General features: G+C 40.1%; 1 protein-coding gene across 1 annotated transcript in view; it reads left to right on the forward strand.

Moving 5' to 3' along the window:
• The first annotated feature begins 208 nt into the window (after nucleotides 1-208).
• Nucleotides 209-21,689, forward strand: part of LOC143034453 (epoxide hydrolase 4-like) — a 47,609-nt gene continuing 26,128 nt past the window's right edge. The window contains exons 1-3 of the mRNA XM_076200557.1: nucleotides 209-409; nucleotides 9,037-9,216; nucleotides 14,581-14,711. Of these exons, the coding sequence (XP_076056672.1) occupies nucleotides 395-409; nucleotides 9,037-9,216; nucleotides 14,581-14,711 (326 nt within the window). The 5' untranslated portion in view covers nucleotides 209-394. The remainder of the gene's footprint in view (nucleotides 410-9,036; nucleotides 9,217-14,580; nucleotides 14,712-21,689) is intronic.

Genomic DNA, 21,689 nt, shown 5'->3' on the forward strand with positions numbered 1-21,689 from the left:
TGCCACAAAAATCTGATCCATGCATCTTCTACCCTAAAATCATATACAATACTTGGTTGAATTTTCAATACAAAGAGAACGTAGAATTACTAGTTAAAGAATATACTATACACTAGCAACGTCTGCTGGACGTTGTGTGACGGATATAAATCAGTGCAGTGAACTTTTCAGTCTTTCAAAAGTTTGATGCGCTGAGAAATCATGACATCAGCTGTTTGGGGAATTCGTGGCAACTGTGTTCGATTGTCAACAAGCAACACTTATCAGTGGGAGGAGCAAGTCAAGATTCGGTGATTTCGTTGTCGGTCACTGGTTCTCCATTGCATTCTGAAGGCCGGCTGTGGATTTGTTCAGTCTTTTCCTTGAAAACAAGTTCAGGAGATAGTGATATAGAATGTGGGTGCTCGAGGTAAGTTAAAATTTAAGTTGTCATTCCCGCATAACAGTGAAATAGTCAGAAAAGTTGAGACTTGGGTTGCAGGTTTGTTGATGGAAGTGAACCCGAAGTCAGTTATGTGATGTAATTGTAGAAAACAGCAGGGTAATGAACCAGAAATTATATGGGTATATGTTGTATAGAGTCCAGCATATTTACTTATTAAATGTTTACATAGCCATAGAATCCCCATGCTTTCCATGTCAATCTCAAGAGCGGAGAGTTACAGAAGCCTCACTCCGCTGATGTACGAGCCCCTTAGCAAATTTTGTAGATCGACATTATGTTCATCACGAAAAAAGTATGGAATGGATATTGTACTATAGGTGAATAAAGAGACACTTCTGGAGTATATTGGTCACGTCAGGCAACATTATCATATGGTTCCCCAACCCTCCAGTGCTTATTATGGTAAAATAAATTACCAACAGTTTATTTTGTAATGTAAAGTCCAAGTTTTGTTTGAATATCATATATGCAAGGGATGATTGGTAATTTATTTTATTGTGTTTAACATGATAGGGATGGAGGAGCAAATTATGTTGCTGGATGGGACCAATATTATAATATACTCCAGGAGAGGATTGCTGCAAGAGAATGGGGTAAAGGTGAAGGAGGGGAAATCAATTATAAACTTTAAAGTGAATAGAGATTTTATATATCAAGGGACCAGCAATGGGTACCTACAAGTGGTGGTCCTATGAGAGAGTTGTCATAGAGAATACTTTTTTGCCTGTCATAAGAACCCATCAACACCCTTGCCTCCATCTGGAGGTGCAATTTCTCTGGAACAGACCCAAGATATATCTATAACTTGACTATACCTTCCACAAATGGGGCGCTGACTACTAGTAGCTTATCCTCTGATCCCTCTAATTTAAGTGGGTGACAGAAATGCCCCACATTAAATAAAACGGGCAAAAGTCCTACATTTCATTGTAGAGAGATCTATGGGAGGGCTCAGGGATTGTTGTCAGCCTACTGTAAGGCTGCAGGTTTCCAGTAAGTGCAACTCGTGACAGTAATCATGATTTTATATCTACAAAGTTTGCACTTTCCCTTACTTAAATGGGGCTGGTAAAATCAAAGCACACATCATCCATGCTAAAAGACTTATCTAACCCACCTATCACAGAATTTCTAGGATGAAGGGTCCCCCTACTCCCCATGCCATGCCCTTTTTTATGGTATTTACTTTTAGACAATAACAAGGTTCATAGTAATTTGGTCTTCATGCCATAATGTCTCTTGCTATTTTCATTGCAATTCATATATTCAAGTATCACCTTTCTTCTCTTATGCTTTCTAGGGATTATTTTCTAAGGTCAATCAGTTGGCAATAGGTAACACTGAATTTTGAAATTAATTAAATTATTATGTCACCATATATTGTCATATGAGAATGTTTCAGTTTTTTACCCTTTGCTTTTAAGAAAACTATATGGTTTAAGGAAATTATTTTCAGTAAAGAATTGTAGAAAATGGGAGTTGATATTAAAATGTTTACCATGTAGTGATTTTAGACATATGTACTATTTTCAAAATGGCACTTCAAACTTGTCAGGCAATATTAGGTAGTGGTGACATTAACTAGGATAAATTTTAAGGACAAAAATATGATACAATAGAATCCCTTAGGATGTACTCATCTATGTTATTCGTTCACTATAAGTGATCTCTCAACCCCAGAACCAGATCTTTAATGTACTCTTGTATGCAGATAAAACACTTATAATCCAACACATTCAATGTAAGCAATTCCTAACAACCACCCGAGATACCCAACACTCAGCAAGATTTTTTTTTTTTTTTTTTTTTACAACTTTTCAGAACAGAGCACTAAAAGTTGTAAAAAGCTGCACCAAAACCACTCCAGTTGAACACCTGCATACAGAAACCAAAACCCTTGCCATAGGACACCATATGAAAATGACAGAAATACAATGCTGTGCCAAAACCTTATACACCACACACCCTTCACACTGTTTCACAAGTACCATAAACAGAACACAAGAAAAATAACACCAGCAGCATACTACTCAAACATCTATAACAACCTACCACCCATGCCAGCACAAAAACACATGCACAATAAGATTACTAAACAAGCCCTTCAAGACACCTCCAAACTCCAACAACCCCCAGACATATGGGGGAAAAAAATCCACACCTGATAAGAACTACACTAGCATGCCTGTGATCAGGACACCATCTAGCATTAGAATGGTACCAACACAGAATAGGCCTTGCCACAGATTCAAACTGCCCCAGATGCAACCACTACACAGAGGGCATAGAACACCTCATACTACGATGCCCCACACTAAAGAACCCATGACAACAACACAACACATCTTCCTGAGTGGCTTATGGTCCCACCTGGAGGCTGTTGCCAGTTACCTGAAGGCTGCAGTCTGCAAGAGAGACCAAGTGACAATGGATTGATTGATTGAACTTGGTACAGAAACTACAAAAATGCAGTTATGAACACCCAAGCCAACTTGAGCAAACTATAGCAATAACTCAGAAATAACAGAATGAAAGCCTTGCCCCAGAAATCAACACATTAATTACTCCAGACAACCATGAAGAACATCATCAATAGTAATAATAACAATAACAATAATAACAAAAATAATAATAATAACAATAATAATAATACATACATATATATACCCAAGGCTTTTTCCTCCTTACAAGGGAGGTAGCCAAAAAGAAAAAGGCATAAAAACCATTCCCACCCATTCCATCACTAATACACTACACTCCCCTCCACCCTCCCTCTTATCTTGGCACCTCCTGGATGAAGGGTCATCCCTGCATCTTGTCCACTGCCCTGGGTCAGAGACAGTTTCGCAAGTCACAGCACATCCACAACAAGGCTGCTTCATTAAATCGGTGACCCCCCTCTCCGTCCCCTCATGCTGAAAAGGAGAAGACAGGGAAAAATCCCTTTGGGCTGTGTCAAATTTTGCTCACACATACTACCCCCCCCCCATCCCCTCACCCATTCCATCTCATGCATCACAGCATCATCCATATACAACCATTCTCCATTCACCCCTGTCTTCTGTCCTCTCTCATCCTTCCTCAACAGACATTCCCCTCTTCCCCAAAGCTCCTTTCACCCCATCCATCCATCTCATCCTAGGTCACCCCCTCATGTTCACTCCCTCCACATTTGCCTTCCATACCTCTTTTACTAGTCTTTCTTCACTCATTCTTTCCATGTGTCCAAACCATCCCAATACTCTTTCATCCACCCTATCTCCCAACTCCCGTACTACACCTATTCTTCTCACCTCCTCATTTCTCACTCTATCCAGCATAGTAACCCCTATCATACTTCTCAGACACCTCATCTCAAACACATTCAAACTCCTTGTCTCTTCCTCTCTTATGCTCCATGTTTCTGCCCCATACAGTGCTGGTGGCACAATCACTCCATACAATCTCCTCTTAGCATCCATTCCCAAATGTCTATTCCTTATTACACTTTTTAATCCACCAAGGCATTTACTTGCTTCTCTCAATCTACATTCTACCTCCACCTCCACTCCACCCTTTCCTGCCACATTCGCACCCAATTATCTAAAACTATCCACTTCCTCCAGTTGCTCTCCCTTAATGCTCACTCCCATTCTGCTGCCATTTTCACCTCTTGTACATCTCATCACCTTACTTTTAACCCCATTTATCTTCAACTTTCTTCTATCACATACTCTCCCAAACTGTCACCAACTTCCTCAATCCCTCCTCTGATCTTGCTACAAGTGCGGTGTCGTCCGCAAACAACAACTGGCTCACCTCCCATTTTTCTCCATTTTCTTTAACCATCTCCAATCCCTGACCCACCATCAACCCTGTTTCTCATCTCCTTTTCCACCCTAGGTCTTTTCCTCACCTCATTTCTCACTGTATCCAACCTTGTAACCCCTACCATACTTCTCAGGCATTTCATCTCAAACACACTTAAACTTTTCCTCTTTTTCTCTTTAAGAGAACTGTAAAACTAAATGGCAAAAACCTTCCATTAGAAAAGAACCCTATTATTCTAGGCCTCATATTTAATCCTCTTATGACCTTCAGCCCATCTGACAGCAAAAATCAATGAGAAAAATTGAATAAGGTCCATTGCAAGCAAAGGCAGTGGGCAACAGAAGGAAATTCTAATACACTTGGTCTCTTAATCCAACACTCACCAACCACCACTTGTGTGGACATTTGGGGTCAAGGACATAAACCCACTTTGGGAATTGGCTCAGGACATAAAATACCATCAAATCACAAAGGGGGATTTATGTCCTGGGCCCAAACATCTGTACAAATGGTGGTTGGCAAGTGTTGGATTAGGAGGTCTAAGAGTAACTGTACTCAAAACAGTTCATAAGAACTGTCTTTAAATAGGCTTCCACAGCATGGTTCCTGTCAGTAAGATGATAAAGAACCTAAAAACAGTACAGAATAAAAGACTAAGATTAATAACAATGCACCAGAATCACACTGAAACTAAAGCTCTCCCCATAGAACAACACATGAAAATGATAGATACACAAGTCTGTGCTAGAACCTTAAACACCACCCACCCTTTTGTACCTCCCCTTCTCCCCCCATTCCACTCCCACTCCTCCATCTCACTTCCCCATTGTACTTCTCTCCTTGTTCTATGACCTAACTTCTTGTCCATTCCCCTTCTCCCTTTTCCATCCCCTCTCTCACCTTTCCACTCCTCTAGCCATTCAGCTCCCCTGTTACGTATCACGTTCCCCAATTCCCTTATATATATTTTTTTTTCTTTATCTCTTTCTCTCCCATTATATCCCAATGTTCATGTGCTTTATTTTTTGTAGTGATGGTCGAAAGTTGTCGGCCAGCACACAGTTTTCACCCCCCCCCCCATTTATTGGCCACTTGTCAGCTGTGTAGTTTGACACAGAGTAAGCCAAACATGGTCAGATGAGGGGCATCTTTTGTTAATGCCTTGCCCTCAGGTCAAGTAGCTGTGGCCGTTAGCATTGGGGGCGCATCTTACCAAATTGTTTTTGAGTCTGTTTTCTTTCTTTTTATCTATTTACCTTTTCTGTTTAGTTTGATGGAATGTAGCCAGCATTCCATCAACTTTGTGTATCTTTGTACCATATGATGATACACAAGCCATACCCACAATCTTGGTATCTTTGTTTGTAATAACAAAATTAAACTTTTTTTTCTCATCACAGACATAAATAAGCTTTTCTGAATGTAATTTTGATGCTGAATCCAAATCTGGTCACATTTTTGTTCTAGCACGTATAGTTTTTTAATTATTTGCTTTTTTGTATTTTAGAAAAAATATATGTATTTTTATGAATATGTAGGACGTGATAAATCTCATTTCATGCAAATCATTCATTTGTGAGAACTAAAAAATACATATAACACTAAATTAATTTAATGCAATGAAGTATAAGAAACTAATCTACATTACATAACATTATAAGATCTTAAAAACGTTGAGAGTATGCTTTTCTTTTAAACATTTGGTCTGGATTATCACGATACAACATCCAGCAATCATGCTTTCGTTCCAAAATCCTTGGTAGCGAACTTCCATAGTATGAATATCTTGATAGAAACGTTCCCCTTGCTCGTCACTCACTGCACCAAGGTTTTCAGGAAAGAAATCCATATGAGAGTGTAGGAAGTGCATTTTCAATGACATGCGACAATCCATTTCTTTAAAAGCATTGAGTAGTTTCTCCACTCCATCCTTATATGCATGGGACTTTGTCTTCCCCAGAAAGTTTGCACATATCCATTTGAAAGCCAGCCAAGCATTCAATTCCAATGGACTGAGGGCCTGTTCAAATTCAATACCCATTAAAAGTTCCCTGATTTGTGGCCCAACAAATATTCCCTCCCTCAGTTTTGCTGCACTAACACTCGGAAATTTCTTAGAAATGTATTGGAACCCTTGTGAATTGATTTTACCCATTGCTTTAACAAAATTCTTCATTAAACCAAGTTTAATGTGGAGAGGTGGTAGGAAGATCTTTTGGGGGTCAACTAAAGGGACAAACTGGACACTGCTTGTTCCTGGGACATATGCAGTTCTTAGTGGCCAGGAATGTTTGGTGTAGTGTTCTTTCGTAGCACGACTGTCCCAAAGGCAAAGGAAACAACAATATTTTGTAAATCCTGCTTGCATACCCATTAACATTCCTATAACTTTAAGATCACCGCAGATGTTCCATTGATGGCTATCATATTGGATTGCCTTAAGTAGTATATCCATATTGTCATATGTCTCTTTAAGATGGACCGAATGGGCAATAGGGATGGATGGCTTTGTGTTTCCATTATGCAAAAGAACTGCTTTGAGGCTTCTCTGGGACGAATCAATGAAGAGACGCCAGTCAGATGCCACATACGTCTGAGACAAGCCTGTGAATAGACCATGTATATCATGACAATAACAGAGAGGACCATCTACTGTAAAGAATGTTGCTAAATTAAAATTCCGCGTTCGGTAGTAACTGATACGAAATTTTTTGTCAAGTAAGTTGTTCTCCTATAATCTTGAGGCGAGAAGCTCTGCTTTCTCTTTAGACAGTGATAGGTCTCTCACAAGATCATTCAATTGTCCTTGGGTTAATAGTTTCGGCTCAAAATTTCTACCTTCCAACGTGTAATCTGGATCTGCAGACGGTCCGGGAATGCCACCAGTTACACCTTCATCGTCATACACATCATTTTCAATAGAATTTGCTCCATCATCTGGGGGAATTGGAATGGGCAATTCCTCACTGTGTGGCACTGGTCGACGTGCTGAATCCATGGTTGAATAAACAATCTTGTGTTTGTTCTTTGTAGAAAATCCGGTTAGGTTAACACTACAAAAATAACAGTCTCCATGATGATCTCTCGGCTCCCTCCATATCACGGGTATGGCAAACGGCATTGAAGCTTTCTTTTTGTTCACCCAATCGCGCAATCCGTTTGAACAAGCAGAACAGATTTGATGTGGTGCCCATGGTTTGTCTTGGTCACCTAGATGGCAATCAAAGTAAAGTTTGTATATTCTTTTAATGTTGGTTGTAATATTTCGTCGTTGTAAAATTGCCACAGAAATAACAGAACTTGTCGGGATGATTCTTACATTCTCGAGGCATGCTGATTGATATAAGCAAATGATTCTAAACAGATTACCACCAGCACAGCACTTCACACAACAGCAGACAGAGGCCGAGTGTAGCTCGCTGTTATCAGTTAGGTATCAATTATGCAGGTTGCCAGACGTACGATAAGATGTCTGAAATAAATAAAATAAACCAAAATTGAAATAAATAGATAATTAAACAGGAAATAGATTCCTAAATAGACACACAAAACTATGAAATACATAAAGTATAAACTTAATAAAATGTAGAAAAAAGTAGCACTTTGGCTATTAAAATGGTTAAATCTATGTATTTACATATATGGTTTCATCATAAAAACTATACGTGCCAGAGAAAATCTGATTGCAGTTTTGGAATCAGCGTCAAAAATGCTATCCAGGCAACACCAAATTTACTCTGATGAAAAATCTTTGTTGACCAGTGTAATTATTGTCCTCATATGGCAACAGTCATCAATCAATGGCAGACTGGCTGGACATGTGCTTTGTGCAATGTCAAGTTGCTGTTTAATTGTTATTGTCCTTTTACTTTCTTTGTGTTAGTATTAAGGTTTTTATTTTGTTACGTGCATAATATTCTTGTGTGTGTAATTTTAAGGTTATCTAAGTGGGTTAGGCTTGTTAACTATCAGTTAAAGTGGGATAAAAGTACTTCCTATTTGACCTTTCGGCCTCTGGCTCCAGTGACCATCAGGTCAGTTGGCGAGCCTATATAGAGGGTCAACCTGGTTTTTTTTTCCCATCTTTTCCCTGAAGAGGAAGTTGCCGCCTTCCGTAAGTTTATGGTAAACCCCATTGTTTAAGTGTTGTTCTAGTTAACCTTTTGTTGTACTACAGTGCTACGCGTGGTGACCAGACTTTTTATGTTAACTTAGGAGTGGTTTAGCAATAAGTCAATGCACGGAGTTTTTAATCCGCTTTGTAATAATTTTCATATTTGTAAAAAATTTTTTTTACTGTACCTTTGATTTGCATATTCGCATCATTCATGATTCCGTTTTCTGTTGTTTGAATAGGCCAAAGTTGTTGAATTTATAGTTTAATAAAGTGTATAAATGTTCCATTTTAATTTTTCTATCACCGTACTATGCCAGACCTGGCAAATAACCTCATTGTTTTGAAGCAGTACATCTATCACAACCTGTCCGTAGATAATTCATCTTTTTTTGATACGGCAGGTTCATGACACCCCCTCTCTCCTTTTTCCAGTCCCTCTCTTTCTGTTCCATTCTTTGCTCCCTGTTCCACTACCTCTCCCCCTATTCCCATATTCCTTGTCCTGTTCTTCTCCATTCATTTCATCTTGTTTTGTCATTTTTTCCTCACCTCCTGGCTCTGTTCTGTGCCCTGTTCACCTCTTCCCTCTCTTTTATACCATTTTCTTTTCCTTTTCTTATTCTTCTAAAATTTCTTATATTTTGACATGTTCTTCAATTTTCAGATAATTCTTCGCCTGATCATGTCGATGTTTTCGGCCATGATCTCCTTTGCTGCCCTTCTTCAGTTGTGTTGGCGGTGCTGGAAAGAAGGCATGAAAATATTGCAGACCAAAGACCGACCCCTTCCACCATCCATTCTCACAGACCCCAAGTGGGGGGTACATAATTATTTGTACCTGAAAGTAAGTATATTATTATACTAAACCATGGAAATGTATAGAATAGCCTTGTCATGTGACAGCTATAATAAATAAAAAAAATGGCACATAGTTGGAAAGGGTTCATGAGATATCTGTAGATCATAACTCCCTGTAACCTCTTCACAACTGAGGGTGCTATAGAGATGAGGAAAATAGCATGACAGCAGTCAAACTAAGAGAAAAAATGAGGGAGTAATTTTCTTTATTGGCAAAAGAAGTAATCCAAGGATCAGGCCATTAGTTCTTGTAGTCAAATTTTTTTTTATTGTTGTTGTCGTTCCCTAGACTGTCTGGTTGAGCAGACCTGTCTATCTAAGGAACACCACAGCTTAAAAGGAGTTTTCCCACAACTCCTTTGTACAGCGTATATTGTGTTGTTGGCATGTGTGATTGTGTTCAGTGCAGTCTTCCATAATGGGTTGTATAGTATCAGGTGAAGTGTTACATCCTGGACAGTTCAGACCTGGTGTGGCAGCATCTTCATCATTGCCATTTGACTTCATTGAACTGAAAAAGAGCAGTTCATACACTTTTTTTTTTTCTCCAAAAAGGTGATGAATGAATCAAGTCCCAGTATGATGATAATTGTTGCCTCGAGATTAACTGACAGGAAACCATCAGCTTTAGTTATTAGCAGCCATTCTTAGGGCCTCCAATTGAACTCTAGCAACAAACTTTGGACTGTTGTCTGTGTTGTATTAGTGTGGGACAATTTCTATGTCACTAGATTAAGAGTGGAGCAGCTGGCACTTGTCAGCTCTCCGTATTTGAAAATGTGGAAGAATTACAGTTGAAGTTGATAGAGATCTTGGGCCTAATCTTAAGACATTGTTAACACTTCCAGATTGGTAAGGATGTTGGCTTTTGAAAATGGGCAGCAAGGAGATGATTTTCTTTGTATCCCAATTTGCAGGTACCCATCATTGGTCCCTCCAATTATGAAGTTGTGAGGAACGCTATGAATTTTGGTGTCCATTGCACTAGTTTGTTTAGATAAGCTCGATTATTCATATCTGCTATTTTGTATCTTCCATGCTGGGTTATGATTGTCAGGTCATCTGCATAAATGAGTATGCTAGTAAAGTTCAGGATCAGGGGTTGTGAATCTGTCAGTCTATCCATTTTCCCTGGTCTCACTTGCAGAAGACTCATGGCCTCCAGGAAACCAACAACTGCCCCCAAACAGGACCATAAATCACATAAAAAGATATTGTGTTGTTATCTCGGGATTTTTAATGAAGGGCGATGGAGTATAAGGTGTTCTGTATCTTCTGTGTTGTTTGAGGCTTCTTGGGCCTTTAAATCTGTGGCTAGGCCTATGCTTTATTGATACTGTCTTAATACTGGATGGTATTCTGAGTGCAGGCATGCCAGTGTGGTTCTTGTCTTTTTTTTTTGGGGGGGGGGGCTTTTATCTAGGGTTGTTGGAGTATTGACTTTGGCAGTCTTTCATGAAGGACTTGTTTAGTTGTCTGGGTGTGTGTATGTGAGTGTTTAAATGGTGTAGATGGTAGGTTTTTATGATGTTGAGAAGTATGCTGCTGGTGTTTTTTGTGGTGCTTGTGAAGAGATTGAATAGCATAGGTGAGAGTGTGAAGATAGATGACAGCTAGCTTTCTTTCTGACATGTGTCATACAGGACCACCATTTAAAGGATCATGACATTGGTTTTTAATTGAGGTACATGTTGTAGGGAGTGGATGGGGGGTTAGAGAGTGGTTGTGTGTGAATGGTATTTTGATGCAGCCTAAAGGGATTCTCTCCATCTTCTCTTTTTTTTTTTTTTTTTTGCACAAGGGGATGGAAGGGGATGGTTGCCAGTTAAATGAAGTGGTCTTGCTGTGGATGTGCTGTTTCTTGCTACATTTCTTCTGACCCAGGGCATTGGGTGAGATGCAGGGATGATCTGTCATCCAGGAGGAGCAAAAGAGGGAGGAAGGGGTGGTGAATGGGAGTGGAGTGGGTGGGAATGGAATTATGCCTTTTGACTTTGGCTACTACCCTTGTAAGGGGGAAAAAGCCCTTAGTATATTTATGTACATGTTGTAGTATACAAATTTCTGGATAGAATATAAGAATGTTGGCAACATACATTTGATAGAAAGGTCATCCCAAATTTATTTATTTATTTTTACTTTTACAGTGAGTCCTCCTTATATGGTAATTCTTTATCCGGTAAATTCACAGTTACGGTATGTGGTAATTACTACCCTTGACTCTATTTATGGTGAGAAAAATTCACAGATAACGTATCCGCTCACATTTTGTTTACACCGTACCGTAGCGCCACCACGCCATGCGGCCACCACAACAATCAGTCTCTTCCTGCGTTCGGTATGTGGTAATTTCAATTTGCGGTAAGCTTTTCAGGAACGCAAATGTACTGTATAACGAGGACTTACTGTATTTATTTATTTATTTTTAGCCTCAAAACTAGAGCTCATAGTATGATGTTATTTGGTCATATAAGAATATTGAAACTGGATTTTTTTTGGGGGGGGTGGGGGATGGGGGGGTAGGGAGTGGTTATGGGTTAATGATATTTTGACATAGTCTGATGGGATTTCTCCCTGTCTACTCTTTTTTTGTGCACGAGGGAATGGAGAGGGGTTGCTGGTTAAGTGAAACGGCCTTGCTGTGGATGTGCTGTGTCTTGCCACATTGCTTCTGACCCAGAGGGCAGGATACAGGAATGACCCATCATCCATGAGGAGCTAAGATGAGAGAGAGGAAAGGGTGGTGGATGGGAGTGAACTGGGTGGGAGTGGGTACTTGCCTTTTGACTTGGCTGCTTCCCTTGTAAATGGGAAAAAGTCCTTGGTACATAGATTGATAGGATTTTGTTATAACACAGACAACAGTTTAAAGTGTGTTCCTAGAGTGATGAGGGATCTGTGAGAGGGCATGGTGAGTTTCCATTTGCTATGGGCCCATAGAATTAGTGAAACCTCTGGCAAAAGTTATAAGGAAGGTAGCTGACAAATTATAATTTACTTAGCATGTGTGTAGCAGTTGGACCTACCAGTGTTGAAGTAGATGGTTAAAGTTGCACCATGTAGTAGTAATATTGTTTATTTTTTTTCTTCAGGAACGAGGTATATTTAATGGTATTGGTCTTGCACTGCACTCTAAACTGTTATCTATATAATTTTTTCTCCAAATTATTTGTATTTGGGAATTGATAGGTATATACATTAGTGCATACATATACCAAAGGCTTTTTTCCCCTTACAAGGGAGGTAGACAAATAACTAAGGCATAAAATCCACTCCCACCCATTCCATCCCCATATACTCCACTCCCATCCACAGCAAGGCCGCTTCATTAAATCGGTGACACATACTCTTTGTATCATGCAGAAATGGAGATGGGGAGAAATCCCTTCGAGCTTCGTCAATTAATTTTTCACACATACTCCCTCAACCCCCATTCCCTACCCACTCCCTTTCATGCATCACAACATCATCCATTCACCCCTATCTTATGTCTTCTCCCATCCTTCCTCAACAGACATGCCCCTCTTTCCTAATATTCCTTTAACCCCATCCATCTAACTCATCCTTGGTTCCCCCTCATGTTCACTCCTCCTACCTCTACCTACCACACCTCTTTTACTAATCTTTCTTCACTCATTCTTTCCATATGTCCAAACCATCCCAATACTCTCTCATCAACCCTATCTCCCAACTCCCTTTCTACCCCTATTCTCCTCCTCACCTCATTTCTCATTCTATCCAGCCTAGTAACCCCTATTATACTTCTTAGGCACCTCATTTCAAACACATTCAAACTCCTCTCTTATGTTCCATGTTTCTGCTGCATACAGTGCTGTTGGCACAATCACTCTGTCATACAATCTCCTCTTAGCATCCATTCCCAAATGTCTATTTCTCATTACACTTTCTAATCCCCCAAGGCAACTTTTTTCTCTCAATCTGCATTCTGTCTCCACCTCCACTCCTCCCTTGCCCGCCACATTTGCACCCAAGTATCTAAAACTATCCACTTCCTCCAGTCTCTCTCTCTTTTAATACTTACTTCCAGTCTGCTGCCACTTTCTCCCCTTGTACATCTCATCACCTTACTTACCCACATTTAACTTCAACTTCCTTCTTTCACACACCTTCCTAGCAAAAAATTGTAGTTGCGAGTTGATGGTGGAGATGTGTCTAGAAAGAGAGTTGATGATGATAGATACAGTATATAGGCAGAAAGTCAAGCATAAGTACAAATGGGAGAGGGTGGTGGATGAAAGGGTGGTAGATAGGGCATTAATGGACTATATAGTGGTAACCAGGAGAATAGTAGGAAGAGTTAAGGATGTACATGTTTTAAGGGGAGAGAGTAGGGGAATATCTGATCATCTTTTGGTGAAAGGTAAGTTGAAAGTGGAGGATAGATGGAGAAAGAATGTAGGGAGGTACTTAAAGTAAACTGCTTAAATGAGAAAGAAAAGGAGTACAAGAAGAAACAGAGAGAGGAATGGGAGGGAGTGAAGGATAGAGTAGAACTAGGAGTGGATGAGGAATGGGGATGTTTCAAGGAGTAAGTCACAAGGTTTGCGAAGATGGTATGTGGAACAAGGAGGATGGGAAGAAATAGAAGGAAAGGTAGTGAGTGGTGGGATGAGGAATCAAAGAAGGTTGTAGAAAAGAAGAAGCGAGTATTCACAGATTGGTTACAAAATAGGACAAGAGAATCATGTGAGAGGTACAAAGAAAAAAGAAGAGAAGCAAAGCATAAGATAATGGAGGCAAAGATGAGAGCAGATATGAAATTGGGTAAATGTATGACAGAAATTTTTGAAACTAGTAAAAAAGGTACATCAGTAAAACCACAATTTTGCAATTATTGTATTAATCATACATTTCATATTGTTGTAACTTTGCAGTTATCCACATTTCCCCAAAGACCTTTTTCATATTGTACCTCTTCACCCCTTAACTTGGTTCTTCAAATACCCCTTTCCTTCTTTTTTCCCCTTCATCTTTTCTCTATTTCTTTTCAGCTTTCCCTTTTTTCCTGCTCTGCCCCTCATTCCTTCCAGTTTTCACTGTCATTTCCATCTTTCTGTTTCTCCTCTTGTATATCTTTTGATATTCTTCCATACATCCCCTTTTCAACTACTATTGCCATTCTCCACTTTGCCTACCTTCCCTCATCTTACATCTTCCTCTTCTCCAACCTTCCTCTTCCTCCTTCCCATCTCCTCTTCTTCCTCACCCATACTCCCATCCTCTTCACATCTCCCCTTTCTCTCCAGTACATGTATTCATTTCCTTTTCAAATGTAGCATGTTTTTTTTTAAGTTTGGGGCTTCATTTTGCCTTACATGCATATCCACAGGGCCAAGGCATCAGGCTACATTATGTAGAGAAAGGAAACCGTGAGAATCCTATGCTCCTTTGCCTTCATGGTTTCCCAGAATTTTGGTTTTCATGGCGGCATCAACTTCTAGAGTTTTCAGAAAAGTATTGGTATGTTTATGATATGTTTCTTAATTTTGAAAATATTTCGGTTAATATGTATAGTTTTCCACATTTTTTTTCTTTGTCTACTGCATGTGTGTTAATATGATTTATATATATTATGGGTGGAAGTGAGTGCATGCCTTGGCTGGCTATCTTCCCATCCCTCGGCCCCTTCCTTGCTTGGCAGACATAGAAAAGAGAGAAGATGGGAATAAAATCCCTTTAGGCTGCATCAAAGTATCATCCATACACAGCCATTCTCCGCTCACCCCTATACCCTGCCTTCTCCCCTCTTTGCTTAACAGACATTCCCCTCTTGCTCAAAACCCCTTTCACCCCATCCATCTCATCCTCAGTCATCCCCTCAAGTTCACTCCATCACATCAGCCTTCCACATCTCTCTTACTAATCTTTCTTCATTCAGACTATCCATGTGCCCAAACCATCCCAATACTCTTTTATCAGCCATATCTGCCATCTCCTTTTCCACCTCAACTCTCCTCTTCACCTCATTTCTCACTCTGTCCAACCTTGTAACCCCTACAATACTTCTCAGATATTTCATCTCAAACACATTTAAACTTTTCCTCTCTGTCTCTTAAATTCCAAGTCTCTGCCCTATATGGTGTTGCTAGCACAATCACCCCTTCATATAATCTCCAGTTTGCATCCACTTCCAAATGCCTATTTCTTATGACACTTTTCAGTTCCCCAAGACATTTGCTTGTTTCTCACAATCTACAATTTACCTCCACCCCAACTCATCCATTTCCCACCACCATTGACTGCAAATACTTAAAACTGGCCACTTCCAGTCTGTATCCTTTAAGGTTTATTTCCAACTCACTGCCATCCTCTATCCTTGTACTGGTACATCTCATCACTTTACTTTTACCCACGTTTACCTTCAACTTTTTCCTAGTGCATACCTTCCCACTAGCTGCCTTAATCCCTCATTTGACCCTACCACAAGCCCAGTGTCATCTGCAAATAATAACTGACTCATTTCCCACTTCTCTCCAATATCTTTAATCATCTGCAATCCCCGGTCCATTGCCATTGCTTTTACCTCCTGTACCACCCCATCCATGCACAAGTTGAACAGCCATAGCAACATGACACAGCCCTGATGTAGCCTCACCTCAGACCACTCACTCTGTCCATTTCCTATTCTAACACAGGCTCTACTACTCTCATAAAAACTCATGAAGGCACTCAACAGCTTTCCCCTGTAATATCTGCAATACCTCCCACAGTGCCTACCCATTGACCGTCACAAGCTCTTTCCAAATTCATAAAGGCCCCCCAAAAATATTCTTACCTTTTGCCAAGCCCTTTCACAAATCTGCCTTGTTACAAAAATCTGATCCATGCATCATCTACCATTTCTAAACTCGCACTGCTCCTCACCAATGGGACCTTTCGCAGTCAGGCTCGCAGATTCCTATTAGTGCTAGAATTTTCAATTGTCTCGGATTTCACGAGGCAAAGGGGTGACTTAGCTAATTTGGAAACCGATATTAGAAAAAAAAACGACAAATTGCTTCATAAGTGTATTTAAAATTAAAAACATGACTATTAATGTTATAATTTTTACTTACTGGTGTGTGATAAGACTTTGTTAATTTAATTATGAGATAAAACTAAAAGTAGGTAATTATTTCTACTGAAGTAAGTATGAGCAGCAAAAATAAGAGGATGTTGATTTTGGTTTGTGCATTTATCTGAGTGTTGAAAAATAATGGATATCACTGTCACATCCTGTATATGAAGATAATCGGTGAGATAAAAGATAACAACAGTGGTGGCGGACGTACGAGTATAGTGAAGTGAACGACATTTGTATAAACAATAGCCTCTTAGATCTGCTGGGAGCTATTTTCAAACAAATATGACTAATTTTACGTGTGCCGTGGCAGACTGCACGTCAGATTCAAGAAGCCGAGGGTTAGTAATCGTACCGAAAAAATTAAGTCTTCGATGCAAAATTATATTTTCTATACATTACATGGATTTGCCTATTGCTTGGTGCATTCAAATAAAAGTATATATCAGTATACGTCCATTGAAGTCGGCAGAAAATGACAAATTGCTTGGCTTGATACAATTGTAGGCTGTTTTACGAATATCATCTGTAATTATAAATAGAGGCTCAAATGATGCTATATGCTGTTTGCAATCATGAAATTAATTTACTTAAATTTCAGACACAATAATGTACAATGATACAGCTCTGTAAGCTTATAATATTTGCCCAAAAAAGTATTTATTTTCCGGCAAGAATTACAAAATCTGGTGGTGTATGGTATCAAATTGCTCACTGCGAAAGGTCCCATTCCTCCTTCTGTTCCTTTCCTAATCCTTTCAAAACTCTCCTCATAAGCCTTCCCAACGACACTTAACAAATTTATCCCTCTAAAACTACTACATTCACATTTGTCCCCTTTTTCTTTATAATGCTGGACTATACAGGCACTCCTCCAGTCCTTCAGCAGTCTCCTCTCCATGAGACATACATTAAACAACCTCACTAGCCAGTCTACTATTACTGTACCTCCCTTTTTTAGACACTGCATGACATTTATCCAACCCAGGTACCTTACCTGCATTCATCATTTTCAAAATGCCTTGCACCTTAACTTTTCTTGAATTCTTTCCATTTTCCTCTCCCATCACAATAATTTTCTTAGCATGCCACCATCAATACCTCCTAACCCCTCTTCACCTTATCACCTCCACTTCCGTAAATGAATATACATACTTATACCAAAGGTTTTTTCACCCTTACAAAAGCATAAAATCCATCCCCACATAGTCCACCCCCATTTACTTCCCCCCCCTCCCTCTTATCTTGTCTGCTCTTGCATGATGGGTCATCCCTTCATCTCACCCACTGCCTTGGGTCAGAAGCAGTGTTGCAAGACACAGCACATCCACAGTAAGGCCACTTCATTAGATTGGTGAACCCCCCTCTCCGTCCCCTTATGCGGAAAAAGAGAAGACAGGGAGAAATCCCTTCGGGCTGCATCAGCTTATTTTTTCACACATACTCCCCCATCCCCCACCCTCCCTTTCATGCATCACAGCATCATCCATACACTATCATTCTTCATGCACCCCTATCTTCTATCTTCTCCTGTTCTTCCTCAACAGATATTCCCTTCTTTTCCAATACCCCCTTTACCCCATCCATCCATCTCATCCTTGGTTGCCCCCTCAAGTTCACTCCTACCTCTACCTTCCACACCTCTTTTACTAATCTTTCTTCACTCATTCTTTCCATGTGTCCAAACCATCCCAATACTCTTTCATCAACCTTGTCTCCCAACTCCCTTTCTACCTCCATTCTCCTCCTCACCTCTTCACTTCTAGCTCTATCCAGCTTGGTATATACATACACCAAAGGCTTTTTCCCCCTTACAAGGGAGGTAGCCAAAAAAACAAATGCATAAAAGTCACTCACACCCATTCCATCCTTAACATAATCCACTCCCCTCCACCCTCTTATTTTGGCACCTCCTGGATGACTGATCATCCCTGCATCTCACCCACTGTCCTGGGTCAGAAGCAGTGTCACAAGACACAACACATCCACAGCAAGGCTGCTTCATTAAATCAGCAACCCCCCCCCTCAATGCAGAAAAGGAGAAAGTGGGGAGAAATACCTTCGGGCTGCATCAATTTATTTCTCACACATACTCCCTCACCCCCTCATGCATCACAGCATCATCCATACACAACCATTCTCTATTCACCCCTATCTTCTGTCCTCTCCTGTCCTTCCTCAACAGACATTCCCCTCTTTCCCAATGCCCCTTTTACCCCATCCATCCATTTCATCCTTGGTCACCCCCTCATGTTCACTCCTTCCATCTCTGCCTTCCACACCTCTTTTACTAATCTCTCTTCACTCATTCTTTCCATGTGTCCAAACCATCCCAATACTCTCTCATCAACCACATCTCCCAACTCCCTTTCCACCCCCATTCTCCTCCTCACCTCATTTCTCCCTCTATCCAGCCTAGTAAACTCTATCATACTTCTCAGGGACCTCATCTCAAACACATTCAAACTCTTCACTTCTCTTATGTTCCATGTTTCTGCCTTGTACAGTGCTGTTGGCTTAATCTTTCCTTCATACAGTCTCCTCTTAGCATCCATTCCCAAATGTCTTATTTCTCATTACTCTTTTTTAATCCACCAAGGCATTTACTCATACATAATACATACATACAAAAAAAAAGAGTAAAAAGAGTGAAGTGAATTTCAACATTAAGAAATGTAGTATAATGGAATTTGGAAAAAGTGAAAATAGAATAGCTGGTCAATACAAAAATTGGAACAAAGGAAGTTACAAAAGTAAATTCAGAAAGAGACCTAGGAGTAATTATCTCAAATGACATGACACCAGACAAACATGTAAACAAAATAGTTGGAGAAACCTACAATTAAATCAATGAAAGTGGCCTTTGACTACATGGATGAGGAAATGGTAAAGACCAAAATTAGAATATGCAGCATCACTATGGACACCCAATACAATAAAAACAAAGAAACTAGAAAGAATTCAAAGAGCATCAACAAAGATGGCACCAACACTTAGCAAGTTGACATACGAACAAAGATTGGACAAACTAAACTTACTAACTCTGGAGCAAAGAAGAGAAAGAGGCTATTTGATAATCATCTATAGTATTATGAAAGGGATGGAAATTCTTGATAGGGATGATATACTTAAATGGGACTGAAGAAATACAAGAGGACACGAGAAGAAACTTAAGAAGGACAGTTACAGAAGAGATCTGAAAAAGAACAGCTTTCCACACACAGTAATAGATACATGGAATAAATTGCAAGAGAAAACTGTGAGTGCTAAAACTATGCATGACTTTAAGAAAGAACTGGATGCGGAAAGATACAACTGCGGGTCTCTACGAGCATAGCTCTTCTCCCGCAAAATACAACGAGGTAAATACATGAGAGTAGTGCTCAGAGAAAAATATTCAGGTTGGAAAAAGGTGATCAGTGGAGTTCTGCAAGGATCTGTACTAGCTCCAATAATGTTTCCTATTTATGTGAATGACATGGATGATGATGTACATGAGCTTCTTTGCAGATGATGCTGAATTGTTAAGGAAAGTAAAAACTGAAATGGATTGCAAATCACTACAGGAAGACCTGAATAAAGTATGGAACTGGAGTCCAAAATGGGAAGTGGACTTCGTGTAGCATAATGGAGTTTGGAAAAAGTAAAATAGAATATCAAGACAATATAGAATTGGAACTAAGGAGGTAAAGAAAGTGGGGTCTGAAAAAGATTTGGGTGTAATTATCTCAAACGACTTGTCCTATGATAAACAGTTACAAAATTGTCGGAGAATCCTATAACTTGCTAAGATCAATAAAAGTGGCATTTACATATTTGTATGAAGAAATGATAAGAAAAATATTGGTCACATTTATAAGGCCTAGACTAGAATATGTGGTGACATTGTGGTCACCCAGTACCAAAAAGAATATAAAGAAAATAGAATCCAGAGAGCAGCCACAAAAATGGCCCCTGCACTTGCAAATTTGTCATATGATGAGAGACTGGCTAAACTGGAGTTACTGACTCTGGAGCAAAGAAGAGAGAAAAGCAACCTACTGACCATCTACAGAATCATGAGGGGCACATAAATACTCAATAGAGAGGACTTGTTAAACTGGGACAAGAGAAACACAAGAGGACATGGAAAGAAAATAAAAAAAACATAGTTATAGAAGAGACCTGAAGAAAAACAGTTTTCCACATAGAGTGGACACTTGGAAAAACTGGATGAAAAAACAGTGTGCACAAAAAGCATTCATGAGTTTAAGAGCAAACTAGACACTGCAAGATACAAAGGCAGGACACCACGAGCGAAGCTCCCCTTCCCATAAAATACAACTAGGTAAATATGCCAAAGGCTTTTTTCCCCCGCACATGGGAGGTAGCCAAAAAGAAAAAGGCATAGAAACCACTCCCACCCATTCCATCCCCTACATACTCCACTACCCTCCACCCTCTTCCCTCCCTTACATCTTGGCACCTCCTGGATGATGGGTCATCCCTGCATCTCACCCACTGCCCTGGGTCAGAAGCAGTTTTGCGGGACACAGCACATCCACAGCAAGGCTGCTTCATTAATTCGGCGACCCCCATTCTGCGTCCCCTCATGCAGAAAAGGAGAAGACAGGGAGAAATCCCTTTACTCCCTCACCCTCCATCCCCCACCCCCTCATGCATCACAGCATTATCCATACACAACCATTCTCCATTCACCCCTATCTTCTGTCCTCTCCCGTCCTTCCTCCACAGACATTCCTCTCTTTTGTAATGCCTCTTTTACACCCATCTATCTCATCCTAGGACACCACCTCATATTCACTCCTTCCACCTCTGCCTTCCACACCTCTTTTACTAATCTTTCTTTACTTATTCTTTCCATATGTCCAAACCATCCCAATACTGTTTCATCAACCCTGTCTCCCAACTCCCTTTCACTCCTGTCCTCCTCCTCACCTCCTCATTTCTCACTCTATCCAGCCTAGTAACCCCTATCATATTTCTCAGACATTTCATCTCAAACACATTCAAACTCCTTCTCTCTTCTCTTATGTTCCACGTTTCTGCCCCGTACAGTGCTGTCGGCTCAATCACTCCTTCATATAACCTCCTCTTAGCATCCATTCTCAAATGTCTATTTCTCATTACACTTTTTAATCCACCAAGACATTTACTCGCTTCTCTCAATCTACATTCTACCTCCACCCCCACTCCTCCCTTTCCTGCCACATTTGCACTCAAGTATCTAAGCTATCCACTTCTTCCAGTCTCTCTCCCTTAATACTCACTTCCAGTCTGCTGCCACTCTCTTCCCTTGTACATCTCATCACCTCACTTTTACCCATATTTATCTTCAGCTTCCTTCTTTCACACACCTTCTCAAACTGTCACTAACT

Source organism: Oratosquilla oratoria, chromosome 1, assembly GCF_046742065.1.
Source record: "Oratosquilla oratoria isolate Oo_2021 chromosome 1, ASM4674206v1, whole genome shotgun sequence".
In the NCBI taxonomy this organism is placed as follows: domain Eukaryota; kingdom Metazoa; phylum Arthropoda; class Malacostraca; order Stomatopoda; family Squillidae; genus Oratosquilla; species Oratosquilla oratoria.